This window comes from Chionomys nivalis, chromosome 12 (genome assembly GCF_950005125.1).
Source record: "Chionomys nivalis chromosome 12, mChiNiv1.1, whole genome shotgun sequence".
In the NCBI taxonomy this organism is placed as follows: Eukaryota; Metazoa; Chordata; class Mammalia; order Rodentia; family Cricetidae; genus Chionomys; species Chionomys nivalis.
In genome coordinates this window covers 5,885,227-5,904,056 of record NC_080097.1, presented here as the reverse complement: position 1 = coordinate 5,904,056, position 18,830 = coordinate 5,885,227, and the positions used below count along the sequence as shown (strand labels likewise).

The window sequence follows — 18,830 nt, the reverse complement described above, 5'->3', positions numbered from 1 at the left end:
GCCAGTAAGCCACAGCCATGTGGCGATACACAGTTTAATAAAAAAAAAAAAGGGTTAAATTCATATGTAAGAGTTAGCCAATAATAAGCTAGAGCTAATGGGCCAAGCAGTGATTTAATTAATATGGTTTTTGTGTGATTATTTTGGTCTAAGCTAGCCGGGGAGGTTGGAAACCAACAAGCGGCCTCCTCACAACAGGTGGTGATGATGTGGTGGTCGTGGTGATGGTGGTGGAGGTGGTAGTGGCAGTGCTTTCAGACAGGAAGAGGCTTAATCAATATAAGGATTTTTAATCAAGGTCACAAATAACTGACCCGATCACGCTTTGGTGATGTGATAGGCCCAAGCATCACTGCTAATATGAAATAAGCAAAGCAGCAACTATATGTAAGCATCTCTGTCAGGGGCAGGGTGGTCACCATCACTTCAAGGATCACATGTGGGGTCATCATCACTCCCAAAGAAAGCATGCTGGAGACTTTTAGCGAAAGCAAAATCAGTAAAGATATATTTAGTTACTGCCTATGCCAGGACTATGGCTTGGCCAGCCTCTTTCCTAGGGTAAGACAAGAATACCCTAGGCATCCTCCGTGTATCTCTTGCTGCTTAGATGTGTCTCCATTAAGGGTGCATATCCTTTGCGAAGCCTTCTGTATTGAAGGAAAGCCAGCAGCCCCAAGAGACCGACGAAAGCTCCTAGCGTTGCTGTGACCACCGAGAGGGTGGTGGTCCAAACTGGAGCTTTTTCCGCTGAAATGGAAACAGAGAAGAAGATCCTGTGATTACGGTTCTGTCAGTCAAACACCGCTCGTGGAGGAAATGCTGCTTGCTTTGGGCCAGTGCGTTTCTTTGCAAAGCAAAACGACCCTTGCCAGAATTTTATCTTCTGGTTTCTTGTGGTTTATCACACCCACAACTGTTTTTTCAGGGAAGCTGGAAATGTTATTTCATTATTTAAATAAGGCTTATTAGATTTTGTAAATCTGTTCCAGTAAATGTTTAGGTGCAGAACAAAACCTCTAAGGAAATACAGAACAGCTTTAGTAAGCTAGAAACTCATTAGAAGACATAAGAGCCAAGATGGTCTTTGGGGGACTGTTAAACAAACAGCCCTCAGTAGGAAATTCTGCTACTGTCTCTCTCTACCCTTGCAATGGATGATAAATGCATGTCAGAAATGCAGTGGACTCTCCTGACAGAAACACTCACCAGCAGAAGCAACCGTATCTACTTCAGTCATGTGAATAAAATCTGAGCCTCTCACACGGCAGCCCTAACCTTCCACTCACAGCCATAGCGTGGAGTCTCCCATGGAGTCAAGGCGGTTTTTAAACATATTTATGGCTACGTGTCATGTCCTTACAGCTTAGCAACTGCTGCAGGTCCCCTCCAAGTCATCTCTTCCCACACCTGACCCTCACTTCCAGGACACATTCCATCTCATCCTTCTCCAGTCACGCCAAGGGCTATGGCCTGTCTTGGCTCTGTCTCCCCAAGTGGAATTTCATTGTGCTTTCCTGGTAGGATGCACAATCACTCATTTGATGCTGGTTCTAACTGTTTTTTTTTCTTTTTTCCCTTTCATAATATAGTATTTTTATTAATTATTCTAGATTTACATGCACTGTCTTTGGCTATACCTTCCACACTTTCTCTCAACTCTTTTCAGATCCAGCCTCTATTTACCCACCCACCTCCAACTTCATGTCCTTTTTTGTGATAACCCAGGGAGGCCAATTTGTTCTGTTCATATTCCTGAGCACAGGGTCATCGGATGGAGCATGCTGGACCTATCAGTGTTCCCGCTCTTAAAGAAAACTGACTCTCCTCTCCTCTCTCTCTCTCTCTCTCTCTCTATCTCTCTCTCTCTCTCTCTCTCTCTCTCTCTCTCTCCAAGAAGCCATCCCCTTGTGAGCAGTGCCTCAGCTGTGGATAATGGCTCATGAGGCTACCCACCTCAGTGGTAAACTGTAGACTGACTTGATCTTGTGTGGGTGACTGTGTATGAGCTGTATTCTGTATACAGCTTCTTAAAACAGGAAGTTTTGCCAGGCATGTTGGCACACGCTTTTAATCCCAGCACTTGGGGGACAGAGGCAGGCGGATCTCTGTGAGTCTGAAGACAGCCTGAACTGCTATTTACATAGCAAGATCCAAGCCTGCCAGAGCCACATGAGAAGACCCTGTCTTAAAAACAAACCAACAAACCGCAGATTTTTATACTATCCTTTCTTTAAGGAGACACCAAAAATGACTGTCTCTTACTATCCAAATCCTGTTTGCCTTTTTAAAATTATTTTTGGATTGTGGTAGCATGCATATATTATAGATTTTTACCATCGTGGCTTTTAAAAATGTAGTTTGGTGGTATTAAAATGCCTTCACATTTGTATGTGACTGTCATCACCATTGTCTATAAATGATTTCTTGTTTTAGAAAACTGAGATGTTCTAATAAACCTAGGGTGATTGTTAGTCTTCCATAAGACCCAGTGACTCTCTGCCTAGGCCCTTCCAGTACAGCAAGGTGTGGGAGCAAAAGGACTTTCGTTTCTGCTCTTTGAAGTTAAGATTGCTTGTGCCCATAAAAGAAACAGACCAACAATAAGCTTATTAGCAGGAGAAAGGGCCTCAAAAGCCACGGCTGCGTAAGTTCATGGGAGCTCCACATAGTGTCAACCTCTGAGAACCATCCAATGGGAACTGGGGTGATTGTAGGGAAAGACTCAGTGGGCTTTCAGGGGAAATTGATGGTGTCCCTGGGACAAGCTCCCTGGACTCTGAATGCATCATCAAATCTAGTCTGTTCTGTTGATCCTCTGTAGCACCGGGTTTTAGGTGAATAGGGACTTCAGAGAAAGCCCCTCCCTGCACTGTGGGAAGAAAAGACAATAAAGTTGGCAGGGAGGGGGTAGATGGCATCAGACACATCTTATAGCTCTAGTTGAAAGCATCCAGCCTGCCCACATGCTGCACTCTGAGATGTCATCTGAGTGAAACCAACCTTTCCTCTTCTAGACTTCAATTAAAGTCACCTGTGCCCCTCCCTGCCCATCCTCTCCTTCTTCCATCTAAAACACCTGCTCAGCTACTTGGCGGCTCCCAGTCCTCTCAAGTCCAGGTTTCCATCCATTCTGTAGGGAAAGTCTTTCCCAAGTCCCTCACTGCTTTCTGTCTTGGGTTAGAGAGGGATGAGATTATCCCTCCTCACAACCCGCCCAAAGATACAGGGTCATTTTGAGACAGAAGTGTTAGCCATGCAGCAGATGCCACAGCCTAAAGCTTCCTTAGCTACTAAATGAAAGAACTCAAAAGAAACAAGAACTGTGAGAAACCCCTGCAGGGGAACGGTCAGCTGTGAAAGCATAAAGCTGCACGAGCTCCCAAACTCGCCCTGTCTCCCATTTCTCCTCACAGTGTGCCATTCCTCAGAGGCCAAGCCCTTTGCTTTGTTTCATCTCCAGGACTTCCCGCTCTTGGTGGAGAGTGTCATCTAAGCGCTCACGGCCATTGGCTTCTTTGAGTCTTCCTTCCTGTTCTAGAAAAGATATCCTTCCCTATTTTCAATCAGTTGAAATCAGTTTTTGAAGTAGCTACAGTTTAAAAGCTAGACAAAGAAAGCATGGGTTTGGAACATAACCTCTGCATATCCCGGTCTTCTATGAAGCTCAGAGCCATCCTGGGTACACCTGTCCCTGCACATCGGTGTCACCAAGGCTGATTAAGAATACCTGGTGCAGATGCAAAGTAATTTCTCCATATCAATCAAATAAGCAACAGTTGGCCTTCAAACTACGCAGTGACTTTTCGTGACCGCTTTGCGTGACCAATAATAATCTTTTCACATGCCATGTTCTATTACTTTCCACAACAGCTGAGGTTTTGCTATTTTCTGGTCTTTGAATCTTGGGAAGATCTCAAGTTTGTCTCAGTAATCACAACTCTGCCTGCAGATGAGAGCACCGGCTCCTGCCTGCCCACAGGTAAGCGAAAGTCGCTTGGACTTCATCAGCTGCGCATCTCAACAGTCACGGCGCAGATTCATGGATCTGATGAGTGCAGATAAAACTGTCAGATCAGGCAGAAGAGTAAGACAGCAGCTCTGTAGAACAGGGTCTCTTAACAACTTACAGTTTTCCCAAATGATCTGCATCTAGCCCCTGTATGATGTCTAATTGGTAGCTTAATGACTTATCTTGTTAAATTCAAGGTATTCTCAAAAATAGCCAATAAACTTAACTCAGCCTGAATGCTTCAATTAACAGTCTTGCTTGCCATTACAAAGAAAGAGAGAGAGAAAGAAAGCTGCCTTAGAAGTTGAGTGAGTCACCCACTTAGAAGCTGTATTCCTTACCTGCCAGATCAATGGCATAATTGTAGCCAAGTTGGTCTGCGGTTAAGAAGAGTTCCTCATTAGTCACTGGCGGGAAGAAGGGAACCATGTTATACATCCGATTGTGACCAATGGGTGCCAGCTCCTGAGGCCAGGTGTCTGTGGGAGGGTTGTTTCTCTTCAACCACTCATCAAAGATGGCATCTGTAAAGGAATGGAGGACCTGCAAGACAATTGAACACAGTGCTGATTGGCTAACCCAACTCAAGCCCTCTCGGACAATGGAATGCAGTTCTCGGCATGGGAGAAGCCGTACCCAGCATAGCCCTGGTGACACGCAGACTGATGCTTTCTTAAGCACTTTGCAATGGCGTGGACACATCTCCTCAAAGGACACGGGGAAGCCCTTTATCGAGTGGACAATGAGAGTTCATGTTACAGATGTCACACTGGTTTGGAAACATCTGAGCTCGTCAGCACATTGTGCTAATTATTTCTCTCAGGAGACAGGCAAATATGATAAATACGTATTTACTCAAGATTCACCCGTTTGAGTTTAGCAGAACAGAAGAGGTAGCATTTACCATGACTGTAAAATAAATGAGCAATAAAAGAGAAATAGAAACATTGAAAGTGGATTTTCAGACTTTGCTCACCCTTCACCTCCTCAATTTATAAACCTTTCCCTTGAATTCTTCGTATTGCACAGCAATAAAAAGTCCAAAACTGCTTGAATGCACAAAATGCTTCTTTTTATTTTCTCAATGAAGCTGTAAACTGCTTTTCAAACACTGCAATCGTTATACATTTCAAGACATCACCTGAGCAATCCCCATATGCGCAGCCCTGATCTTTTTTAACAGGGTGTAAAAGCAAGAGTTCAGCTGAGACTCCACACCTAGCTGTGAGACTTCCTCTCTCTTGCCTGAACGGCAAGTTGAGGGTGATCATGGCTAACATCTGCTCTTCCTATGTCCTAGAGTGGTCAACTCACAGACACCATACCCAAGCTCTACCTCACTGGAGAGGCAGCCATTTGTGGAAGAAGCCCAACTCAGTCATGCAGAGACACCACATGGAGAAGCCAAAGAGAACAAAGAGCTAGTCAGACCAATGCAGTGAGATCCTGACACACACTGGCTCAGTAAAGCCACTGTCCAAACGCATAAGAAATCATGAGAAATTAAAGGGTCATGGAAGCTCCTAAGTGTCAGGTCATCTCTAACACAGCAGTAGATAACCAGAGGAGAGGGAGAAGGTCTAAACAGCCCAGGACAGACTTACCCTTACACCAACACGCAGAGAGAAAACTGTTTTTTGAACCCTAGTGTGGGTAACTGAGAAGGAGGCTTAAGTTGAGGAGGACATGGCTCAGGAGCGATGGCCACTGAGAGCACGGAAGACATCAGTAGTGGACACCTGTGGCACACCCTGCATGGCATGTGGCAGTGGGGAGACGGGAATAATACACAGCAACTATGATAGCTTCTGTCCTGTGGGAGCTGTTAGCAATGGTGGCTGTCACATCATCTACGGCGTCGGTACTCGCACTAGTTTAACATGGGACTGACGGAGGAAGGCCATTGGTTAAATAATAAAGAAACTGCTTGGCCCTCATAGGTTAGAACATAGGTGGGTGGAGAAAACAGAACAGAATGCTGGGAGGAAGAGGAAGTGAGCAGATGCAGGGCAGCTCCTCTCAGAGCCAGACGCAATGCAGCCAGCCGCCAGGTCAGACATGCTGAATCTTTCCCGGTAAGACTAGTGCTACACAGATTATTAGAGATGGGTTGATCGGGATATGAGAATTAGCCAGTAAGGGCTAGAGCTAATGGGCCAAGCAGTGTTTAAAAGAATACAGTTTGGGGGCTGGAGAGATGGCTCAGTGGTTAAGAGCATTGCCTGCTCTTCCAAAGGTTCTGAGTTCAATTCCCAGCAACCACATGGTGGCTCACAACCATCTGTAAGAGGTCTGGTGCCCCCTTCTGGCCTGCAGACATACACACAGACAGAATATTGTATACATAATAAATAAATAAATAAATAAACAAATAAATAAATAAATGAATAAATAAATATTAAAAAAAAAGAATACAGTTTGTGTGTCGTTATTTTGGGGCATAAGCTAGCCAGGCGACCAGGAGCTGGGGCGGCAGGAACACAGTCCGCAGCTCCCACAACATGGAACAATGGCTGATGGGAGAAGAAGGGAGGAATTCGTATTTTATCACAATATGCAGGCTACTCTTCCTCCGGCAACACATCTTTGTAGATTTAGCTAATAAAAAGACAAGCATTTAGGAGGGCATATGGTACATAATTAGCACTTAACAAATACACTAATTGGTACTGTTAGCGCTTGTTCCATGTCAAATACTACCTAAGAACTTTACATAAACCTCAAAACTGCCTGAGTTAATGGATGTTATTTTCATGCAACGCTCAAAGTACTGTAAGGAAGGACCACAGCCTGGGGTCCTTAAACACCACAAACCCCCAGGAGTTCCCTCCCGTGATCTTTATCGTGGCTTCATCTCCACAATATGCGTGCTGGTCATGTCCAGACTCCTTCTGTCTGTAGAGACATCAATTACCACCACTTGCATGTCTCTCTGAAAGCCATGCTGGAATTCTGTTGCCACTGAAGGTAAACCGTCACAAGGGCTCTGACCCCGCAGACGGATTACTCCCGAAGGTAAACCGTCACAAGGGCTCTGACCCCACAGACGAATTACTCCCGAAGGTAAACCATCACAAGGGCTCTGACCCCACAGACGGGTTTCTCTGCTGACTGTGGAGAGGCTGCTCCGAGAGCCATTTCCTCACAAAAAGAATGATTTCTGCCTGCTCTTCCCTCCTTCGTCAGACACCTATCCACACACTGCCTTTCCGCCACTGCCACCATGCTTAGATCCAGCATGGAGACCCACACCAGACGCCTGTGCCACACTCTTGGACTTTCCAGCCTTCAGAATCATACACAACCATACACAAAATGAAATTTTATTGTTTACAATTCATGCAGTCTGGAATTCTGTTATAAGAGAGGGAAGTAAGCTAAGGTCCCTTGTATAATGGGATCAGGGACCTACAATCTTCTAACACGACCTTGTCTGAGCTCATGATATCCAAACCGTCATTTACCAAGTGGCTAGAGACTAGGGCTTCAGTACACCAGTGAGGGGAGACACAATCTAACCAGAGTATAAAGCACAGAGGCACTGAGAGTTTTGTCCCAAAGCACACAGATGGCATGATGAGGTAAGAGTTGGGACCCAGGAAGTCTAACTCTAAAGCCAGAGTTCATTTCACAATAAAATCTTTACCTTAGTTAGAATTCACTGTACACCTCTGTACCTGAGGGCCAGGAGGTATGACTGTGTGCTAGGTGCCTACAGAGACACAGGAGCTACTGGAGCGAGAGCTACAAGACAAGGATGGACCACCCAACATGGGTGTTAACTTAGGTCTTCTGAAAGAGCCGTCTAGTCTAGCTGCCGAGCCATCTCGACAGCCCATCCTCATCCCTTTAAAGACAAAGCCAGAGTTCTTAAACCACATATTTCTTTTCCCACACAATAAACTATTTCCATCATTGCTCTAACTCTCAGGACTAAGTACAATAGAAATGAGTTTTTAAGGTTTGACAAGGAGGAAGCACAGATCTTGACTTAGGAGCTCCTAAGCCAGTTATAAACTGTTATGGCCACTAAATCCAAGTCAGAGATAACACTGTCATTAGGAAAAAGACAAGAGACCCTCGAGACACAAGGAAGATGCAGGGTTCATGCTGCAAGAGGCTAATAACTTGTAGAAATCCTCCCAGTGCAGAGCATATAATTAAAAAAAATCAGACAAAACTCCAAAGCAATTTATAACAGGCAGAGATAAAAGAAAGGAGGAAAATGATGAAAGACAATAGGTCTCATAAGGGCCGTAAAGCATACAATAAATGCCCTAGTAGGAACCGCATACAGAGTGCCCAATTTACAGAATGCAGTAAAAGAGGGGGAGCAGTGTGTTCTGGAAAGATGCAAAGAGTATGGTTAATATGCGGTGAGTAATAACTTATCCAAGGCTCCAAAGAGACTAAGTGTAGCCCATACAATGAGTGCTTTTGCTAAAGCTGTGGACATCGTTCCTCAGCAAGCAACCTTAGGTTTTCCTTGGGACATTAATTAAATCTTTGTTAGACACAAGTTGAAAATGAACTTGTTGGGTATTACTGCTGTAATAGCCAAATGTTATTTCAGGGTCATCTATGAGGAGCAAAGGTCAAGTAAACACACATTATTATTGGACCTTTATCCACTACCTAGGAACATAACTGTATTTTGATATTAAAAATTTAACATTTAAGAAATAATGAGGCAAAATTTTGCACAGTTCTTTTCTGCTCTGTTTAAGCAAAGTAAGGAGAGGTACAAGGAGTGGGTGTGTGGGGGGTGTACTAACTCTCATCTCAGAAGCACAGTGACAGAAAATGTGAGCACATGGCAAAGAAACTTTTTAGTGTAACCCTTGCAGGAGAAAGCAATCAATCAACACACATTCTTCTCACCGGCAAGAAAATACCATACAAGAATGTGTATAAGGAAAAGGCTACTGCCGAAGGGCCTGCACTCAGAGGGCTATAAATCCAGATTCTCGCCATAGTAGAGAAATGAGAAGACTTTCTGCACCTGGAGACAAGAAGCTACAAACAGCTGAGCCCAGCTGCAGAAGGATGCGTGCTTTATTGAGGACCAGTGTACTATAGCTTTGCTAACCCCCAGGAAGACAACCTTTGGAATCAGAGATGCTCTCATGGTGGAAACATGTTAGTGTTGGAGGATCTAGACTCAGAACTCAGGGCTGAGTTCAGCTTGATTGGTCAGAAGTCCCAAGGGTGGCTGGGAATGGCGACACATGGGTGTTGTGCTCTAAATAAAACTTCAAAAAGCCGGGCGGTGGTGGCGCACGCCTTTAATCCCAGCACTAGGGAGGCAGAGGCAGGCGAATCTCTGTGAGTTCGAGACCAGCCTGGTCTACAGAGCTAGTTCCAGTACAGGTTCCAAAACCACAGAGAAACCCTGTCTCGAAAAATAAAAAAAACAAAAAAACAAAAAACTTCAGGTGAAATCAGGCAGTGGTGCCGCACACCTTTAATTCCAGCACTCCGGAGGCAGAGGCAGGTGGTTCTGAGTTCAAGGCCAACCTGGGCTATGGAGTGAGCTCCAACTGTCTCAAAACCCACCCCCAAAAAACATAAGGTGATTGCTCAGCTTTGATACAGCGGGGAGGGCTTAGTCCTGCCTCAACTTGATATGCCTGATTTTGTTGACTTCCCGAGAGAGCCCTTACCCCCTCTAAGGAGTGGATGGAGGGAGGTGGATGGGGAGGGGAGGAAAGGGGTTGGAAGGGGAACTAGGGCTTGTATGTAAAATGAAAAAAATTAATTTCAAAAAAACTTAAGTTGAAAGGCATAAATAAACAAAAAGTTGAGCCAACCTGATACAGTGAAAGAATTCCTAAGGACACTTCGTTTTCAAAGCTGTTAAGGCTAGTTGTGGTGGCTCATGCCTTTAGTCCCTGCCCTGGAGAGATCTCTGTGAGTTCTGGGCCAGCCTGTTCTACATAGTGAGTTCCAGGCCAGTCAGAGCTACATGACAAGGTAAAACAAATACATAAATCATATTTAATCAAATTTGTTATTTTGTGGTGTTTTTCTTTTATTTTTGCCTTGTTCTCCCAAGGATTCAAAGCATTATGTAGTAAGGAGGCTGTTTTTCCCTATTTCCCTAGATAAGCGATATAAAATATGCATGAAATGGTTAAATAGCACCCAGGCTTCTACAGGTGTGGCTGAACTGTGCCCCCAGGGAACACATTTCAGTGAGGGACAAGAAACGACTCTGTACAGACTGAATGCAGGTGCCATCGCCTAGCTCATGAGCTGAGTCCCTGTGACTGACCATGATGGATGGGGGCTGTAGGTCTTGGCACGATGGCAGGCCATAGGGTGGAGTGCTGATGAAGAGGAGACCCCAGGGAACCCTTTCTCGCTTTCAGCCACGTGAAGACACAACCGGCACAAGCAGCCTTCTACAAACCAAGAAGCAAGCCCTCGCCACACTCAGATCCTTTGATCTTGAGCGTCCTAGCTTCCAGAGCTAGGAAAAGTCCTTGCTGGTTGGTTGAGGCGGGCCTCTGGTGTTTCTGTTACAGTCTCCAGAGAGGAGTAATATGCAAGTGTAGTTAACAGAGCTTTAGAGCATTTGGAGGGTGGGTGCGAAGACTCGAAGTGGAAATTCCAACCCGTGACTCCCATGGTGGGAGGAGAGATCTGTCTTCAGCAAGTTGTCATCTGACTATCACAAACTACAGGACATGTGCTGGTGGACACACAAAACAGATAACTTGTTAAGGTGTAAAGTGACTGAGGAAGACATCCAGTATCAACCTGTGGCCTCCACATGCATGAACACACACACACACACACACACAAAGAGAGAGATTTTTCTCCGTCATTTCACAGAAGTTTTAAAAGGAAAATAACACATTCTCCTGCTTAAATTTGTGAAGAGACAAGACTGGAGAGATGGCTCAGTGGTTGAGAGCATGTGTAGCTCTTAACAGAGGACCTTGGTTCACTACCCAGCATCCACAAAGCAGCCCACGAGTGTCTATAACTCCAACTCCATAGATCAGACACCATCTCTTGACCTCCAAGAACATCAAATTTGCACATGGTGTACAGACATACATGCAAGTACTCACATGTATACATGAAAAGTAAAAGAGAGAAATCATCATTAAATTAAATGTACATAATCGTTCTACATAAAAATCCATGTATGCATATACGGCTATGACTAAATTGTATATACCATGCATGACGTACAAGGCCAAACAGCGCGAGCGTAAAGGGAGCTATGGTGAACACTGGAATTCAGTTGTTAATTCCTTGAGGGGAAAAGTGTTTATGGTTTTGAAATTTCTGAGCACATACAAAGGCTGAGTGCAACCGGGTTCTGCTATCAGTGTATCGACGTTCAAAGGGGTGGCCAGTCAGCATGCATCCCTGAAGAGAGGGAACTCTGGAGGTGTTAATGTGGAGTCTGCCCAGAGCTGCCCCCAGGCCATGTTTTGTTGCAGAATCATCAAAGCCCTCTGCGTTGAGAACTGAAGCTGATGCTAGACCATCCTAGGTCTTCACGGTTTGCCACTAGAGTCATACTTTATCTGATCGATAAGGAAGTGCATTTAATTCAGTTCTTGGTACCGACTTAGTTCTCAACTGTTTGTGTTTGTGCTCACAAAGCCTAGGGTTGAAAAGGCCTTTAACATCTGCCAAAGTAGCACTCCCAGATGAACCCATGGAGACTTCTGCCAGCAGTGGTCAGTCATCCTCCCCGGCACTTCAGCTCCTACTCAGACATGATGCTACTTCGGAGCCAGTGACTGAATGTCTGTTACATGAAAGCTGCGTATTAAATAAGTTGACACTGCATTTATGGAACATAAATATAGTAAAACCAATGGCCCCATCTTTTCAAAGCTGTGAAAAATTATTGAGGAATGCTCTTCGCCAATTAGCATTCGCTCTGCCTAGCATGACCTAACATCACTAAATTAGCTCAGCTATAATGAAAGCAGTTGTGATGGGATCAAGTGAAGAATCGTCTCGACTGACAAAGGCAAAATCGTTGGAAGAATAACAGAGGAAATGTGAGTGGGAGGAAACTCTGCTCAGGCACTTCCTACTTGCATACTCCTCAGCGTCTCTGAATCTTGTGGTCTAGGTCTTGCAAACAAGGAGTGTGGTTTAGCCCAGAGAGCTGTGTGAAGTTAAAATACTATGTCTGTATTCACACCTCTAGAATAGGAGCTGTCATTGAATAAATGCTTGATAATAAAACAGCTTCTTAAGCCGGGTGGTGGTGGCGCACGCCTTTAATCCCAGCACTTGGGAGGCAGAGGCAGGCAGATCTCTGTGAGTTCGAGATCAGCCTGGTCTACAAGAGCTAGTTCCAGGACAGGCTCCAAAACCCACAGAGAAACCCTGTTTCGAAAAACCAAAAACCAAACACCAAAAAAAAAAAAAAAAAAAAAAAAAACAAAAAAAAACAAAAAAAAAACAGCTTCTTAATAACAGAAAGTAAAATGGGGGATTTGGAGGACTGAGCCCAGGACCCCACATCTGGCAGACACACAGTCTACCAACCTGTGCCTGACCCTAAGAAGAAGTCACTGAATGTGTAAGGGCCAGGCTAGATGTGGTATCAGTGACCACAACAGATTTGCATAAACTAAAAATAAATACATAAAATAAAATTTTAAAATTACATGAACATGTTGCTAGATTTCCATAAAAATATCAACACAAAGAATGTTGTCACTTAGAGAACAAATCCCTCTCACTAATTCTGATTCTATTGGATATTTGGGATTTAAAAACATTATACATCAGTCACAATGAAATGAGCATACAGATCATATAAAAACAAGGTAGGCAAGACTGTTAAATGCATAGAAAAGATGCTGAAGTTCACTTATAAGAGACATTCAAGTGAAAATTTCTTCACCTGCCAAATTAGCAAAGAGGAGAAGGAAAGACGGCATAGGAGCAAAGAACAGAATGACAAAAGGAGGAGCCAGGGGTGGGTGAGGGCGGCTCTCCCACACTGGCAAACGCTTACCCACCCTTCCGTCCAGGGACTCCATCCTGTCTGCTCACCTTACCTGCTCTATTATTTATCATGATATTATTTGCAATGCAAAGCATTAGAAACTAATAAATGCCTGCTGTGTGTGACCTCAGTGTGCTTTGTCCCCATCAAAATTCACATTGACTTTCAATTCCCAATGTAAAGCTGTAAGGGGGTTGTGGGAATTTTAAGTGAGTAAGTCATGAGGGACCTGCTTCCTGATTGGCTAATACTCTCTTCCTGGTAGTCAGTGAGTGCCGGAGCTGCCTGAGAGGACCAGAGTTCAGCTACTAGAGTGAACTATTATTAAAGGTGGCTTCCTCAGCTCTTGGCTTTCTCTCTTGAGGAACCTGTTCTTGCTGTCTATCTTTGCCGTGCGTTGGCTCTACATGAGCCCCTTAAGTCCAGGAGATCCCAGTACCTTCTCAGACCTCCAGAACATGAGCTAAATAAATCTGCCTTGTACAATTTACCCAGCTCCAGGCTTTCTGCAACTACCACACGCAGTGGACTAAAGCAGTGCCCACCTAGGAGAGACTGGTTAAAGTCTGATGATCAGTCTGTGCAGCAGATCACCAACCAACCAGAAGACAAGGGAAAGAGAGCACCGTTTATGAAAGGGTGTGTGCTGGCACAGAAGGGAAGGAAAAGAGAATGGACAGGGAGGGGAGAGGAAAGGCAGGGAGGAGAGGGTAGAAAAGTCTATTGTACATTTCCATTTAATTAAATATGTAACTATTTGCTTCTGTGTCTATAAAATATATGTAGGGTAAAAAATAGTAACAAAATGCCTGAAAGATAGCAATGATATTGAGATTTAATTTTAGATATTTTTACCTCTTATGTACTTTATTCATTTCAAGATTCATAATTTTAGGGAGAGTGGGAGGTACAGTCCAGGAGCAAAGCATATGGGTAGCATGCTTGAAGCCCTGGCTAAAATCCCCAGCACTAAATGAAACTAAAAAGTTAAAAAACTATGGAACAGCTTTATAATTAAAATAGCTAAGTAGAAATATATTGCATATAATTTTATATAATTTATAAAATTATAATACTACTATATACAACTTGAAACATGAAAGAAAGTAAGTATAAAAATTGAAATTGAGGCTAGAGAGATGTTTTGAAAGCTCCTTCAGCAAATAGCCTTTAAGATACTAGCCCACTTAGGCATGATCTCTTATACTATAAATGCAGCTGTAAAGCATGCATTCACTCTCTTGTTCCAGCTCTCACTTCCGGCTGCTAGATTTGGTTCCTGTTCTTCATTTGTGCAGAGGATTTGATCTAGAACTGTGATCTGTGAGTCTACCCCTAAATAAATAACCCTTTATTATATGTAATTGTGAACTAGCTTGGGATTATTTTGTAACTTCCATCATCAGAGAGACAGTTCAGGGTTAAGAGTGCTGGCTACTCTTGCAGAAGACCTGAGTTCAGTTCCCAGCTCCCACATAAAGTTCACAGGCTGTAACTACTCCAGGTTTTCAATGCCCTCTTCTGGTCTCCATGGGCACTGCATGCACATGGTGCAAAAGGGAATAAGCACACACACGCATATACATGTGAATTTAAAACATCTAAATGTAAAAACTGAAAATGGAATTATGAGAATTTTAAAGCCTTTTTTCAGGCTGGGGAGATGTCTCAGTGGGTAAAAGGACTTGCCACACAAGCATGAGGACCTGAGTTCAAATCCTCAGAACCCACATGAAAAGGCGGGAGCTATTGTGTACACACCTATAGTGGGAATTTAGAAAGAGATATATTGTATTGTATGCAGGGTCCCCTAGCCAGTCTGTTTATCTAAGCCACTGAGTTCCAGATTTAGTGAGACAATGTCTCAAAAAATAAGCGGAGACTAATTGAGATACTTTATAGTAATCTGTGGTCTGTACATGCATACATGTGTGTACACGTGCACACACAACCACATTATCCTAACAACTCAGGTTTCTATCAGTGCACTACAGACCGTGACTAAAAGTAACCTGAGGAGAAGTGGTTTGTTTCAGTTCACAGTTGCAGCCCGTCATGAAAGAAGACAGGAACTCAGGGAAAGAACTAAAACAGAGACACGGAGAAGTGCTGCTCACTGGCTTGCTTCTCTTGACTCCTCAGTTTGTTTTCCTATACATCCAGGACTCCCTGCCTGAGGGTAGCACCACCTATAATGAGCTGAACCAGCCTACCTCAATCACCAATCAAGAAAATGCCCACGGCTCTATCTGATCGAGGCATTTTCTTCCAGTTGAGATTCCTTCCTCTCAGATGATGGTACCTTACGTCAAATGACAAAAACTAGATGGGGAGGGGTGGTGATAAGACTGGCTTTGGAGTCTCGGTGCATTTAGAATTATAGTAGATTTGGTGGAAAACAAACACTTGAGTTAGCTATTACCACCTAGCTAACTCATGGACTTCCCAACCAACTTGAAGAACTCATCACATGTAGCTTGTAAAAAGATAACGCTGAAGCCACAAAGAGAAGTCGCCTCTTTATAGCTAGAGGACTTCTACCAAGAAGACGAAGGTAAGAGTCCTGATGAAGCTGTGGAGAAAGGTGAACACTTCCACACTGTTGGTGTGGACTTAGTAAGGCCATGATGGAAAACAACAGAGAAGGGCCTTGAAAATGAGAATGAGAGCTCCCATGCTCCCAAACTCCACCCAGGGTTTACATTTAAAGGGCATAGTATATCAAAGGACGCCTTCTGTCTCTCACTGTGCTAGTCACAGGAGCCAAGATGGGGAGTCAATCTCCATGCACCACAGAAGACTTGACCTTGAAAAGGTGACGCAAGGGCCAGGAAACATAACACAGGTAGTAGGGTTTATGCCTACATGGAAGATCCCATCCCCCCAAGCCACATAAACTGTGTCTTGAAATATAACTTTAAATTACATGGAAAAGTGGTGTGTATATACAATGAAAGACTGTTCCGTTACCTTTTTTATTTAACTTAGAGTCTCATGTAGGCCAGGTTAGCTCTAAAATTACTCTGCAGCCAATGATAGCCTAGAATTGTCAATTCTCCCGCCTCTACCTCCTGAGTGTTGAGATTACAGGCATGTAGTACCATGCCTAGCTTCTGCTCAGTTCTTATGGGTGGTTTGTGGCCTTCAGTGAAAACACAGGTGGTCTGGAATACATGGTGTGAGGTAGAATAAGCTAGGCACAGAGACCAGCTGCATGCCCTATTTAAAGAGCGTTCCCAAAAGAGCATCCTGAGGGTCTAGTACAGCTTCTTTCTCAATAGTTAACTATTTAACGTTACAGTGTACTGAATTTTTCATATTTTCTGAATTATATCAGAATCTGATACAGAAGAGAGCAGTGATTAGCTTTCCGGTGGCCTAACCTCATCTTCCATGATAAATACATGGGTTTGCTGTAACTCACAAGAATTATTAGAATTTCAGACATTGCTTCAGAGTTTTTCCTCCATCTAAATGCTCTGCCTTCTCTTCCTTCTTATTGTGACCCCACACAACTGCACAGTTTTCTTGCTTGTAGAGATTTCATGAGAATAATCTTAATAAAAATAGTATGCAGCATAGTTCCATAAATTGCCTCACGAATCTAAAATTCCTGAAGCTATAACTCTGTCAACTAAAATAGTTTAAACCTAAATCTCAATATGCAAAATCATTTAAAGCCAAATTGACTTCAGCAGAACCTCTTTGTAAACAGCCTTAAGTACGCATGGGTCTGATACCAGTGCCAAAATGTTATTCCCTCCACCTAACGAAGGCTCCGGCTTTCTGTTTCATTTTATTTTCCATATGTATACAATAATATATTATTACTCCTCCCCTAAATTTTCAATATGAAAGGCATCAAAAGTAATAAAGAGCAAGGCAACCTGATGTCTAGTCCCCTTGAACTGCATTTGAGCTGTAGTGTGTTTCATCAATAGAGCTAACGTGTGGGCTCTCAGCTAGGACAGGAGAAGAATATGTCTAAAGGAAATATTCCACAAGCTAAGACAGAAGGATTATGAGTTCAAGGCCACCACGGGTGACATAGTGAGACTTCATTACCAAACAGAAAACATGAAAGGTATAGGGAAAGATTGGGGACAGGGAGAATGCCCTATAATCTGACTTCAAACGAAGAATGTAATTCCCTTGTTTTAAGGGCCAGCAACATGAAAAAACTATGAGCTCATAGCATTCAGTGAAATGAGGCAAGTGTGGTCCTCCTGCCTATTTCTCCATGTCGCCTTTTATTGGGACACTGCACTCGGTAGTTTGCACATTATCTATGGCGTCTTTCAGGCTTCCATGAAAGTGCTGGGGATACAGCTCTGCATCTACTGAGCACACCCTAGAAGCCGGGTTCAGTTCCCAGGACCAAGTACAAATAAATAAAGAAAAGCAAGGGAGGGAAGCAGGGATGGAGAGAAAGCAACAGAAGAGGTGTAGGGGAGAGAGAAGGGAGTTGAGGAATTGAGTAAGTGCAACAGTGTCTCTCAGGCACAGAAACACCAGAATTTTGCTATCTGGCCATTTTATAGAAAAATCTGCCCTGTGCCTGTAGGCTTTAATGAGGTTCATGAGCTTCCTCATGAAGACAGGAGTTCTAAAAAAAACTGGTTTACTAGCATCTTACTATTATTTCCTTTAGGAGCAGGGAGAGGTTTGTGATCTCACTCTCAATCTGTTAAAGAACTACACAATTCTCCTGAAAATCGTTTGAAATACTGACAAAAGAAATTATGACATTTTCCTAATGAACAGGGCTTGTGTGCTCAAGTTTATGGTTGAAGGTGCACACTTTAATAAAACCTTTGCTAGAGACCTAGAATCAATGAAGAGATGACAGATAGATTCTGGAAACCTGGGCATGAGCTGGTGGCTGAAGTGGTAGCCAAGGACATGATCTGAAACATGGAGCAAGAGATGACAAGCAATGTCTTAGCTAGGATTTCTACAGCCATGAAGAGACACCATGACCACAGCAACTCCTATAAAGGAAAGCATTTAACTGAGGTGGTGGCTCACAGTTACAGAGCTTCAGTCCTTTAACATCCTGGTGGGACATGGCCACATGCAGGCAGACATGACGCTGGAGAGGTAGCTGAGAGTTCTGCATCTTGCAGGCAACAGGAAGTGAACTGAGACACTAAGTCGTATCTAGAGCATATATGAGACTGAAAAGCCCACCCCCTCAGTGACACACTTCCTCCAACAATGCCATACCCACTGCAACAAGGCCACACCTCCTAATAGTGCCACTTCCTTTGGAGGCCATTTTCTTTCAATCCACCACCAGAATGATGGAAATGGCATAAATACTTCACAGATTAGTTCCCACCTGGTCAGAGACAGGGGCCAACAGGCCCCACTCCTGAGAACCCCATCACGCTTTATTGCTATACATACTTGACAGGAGAAGCAATTTCTAGCAGGAATAATTAACCCATCACCTTAGACATCAGTATTTACTAAAACTCGTTTTGGCCACCCCCGTAGAATCCACCCAGAATCCCCAGTAATATATTGACTCCCGGGGACTGCACCCTTCACACTCCTGGGCAAGCTGACATCATTGGAAACTATGCTTTCACTGGCACCCTCTCCTTTGCACCGCAGGTCCAGTAAAGGACAGTGAGTCACCTTTGAAGTCCCAGGGACTCTATAGCAGCTGCCTCAGGGCAGGACTGTCTGCACTAGATGAGAAGATAAGGAATGTCAATTAAGGTTTAGGAATTCAAACCCTAGGTGTAGTTCTCTAATCCTCGCCCACAGACTACTACAAAAACCAGTGTTATTTTAATGATAACATTCAGATTCTCTCTG

The 18,830-nt window shown here is 43.8% G+C and overlaps 1 protein-coding gene across 1 annotated transcript in view; it reads right to left on the bottom strand.

Annotated features, from left to right (window-relative positions):
* Positions 1–577: 577 nt before the first annotated feature.
* Dct (dopachrome tautomerase) overlaps positions 578–18,830 on the bottom strand; it is a 37,841-nt gene continuing 19,588 nt past the window's right edge. Inside the window, exons 7-8 of the mRNA XM_057786703.1 lie at positions 4,354–4,555; positions 578–750 (exon numbers count right to left, since the gene is read on the bottom strand). Of these exons, the coding sequence (XP_057642686.1) occupies positions 578–750; positions 4,354–4,555 (375 nt within the window). The remainder of the gene's footprint in view (positions 751–4,353; positions 4,556–18,830) is intronic.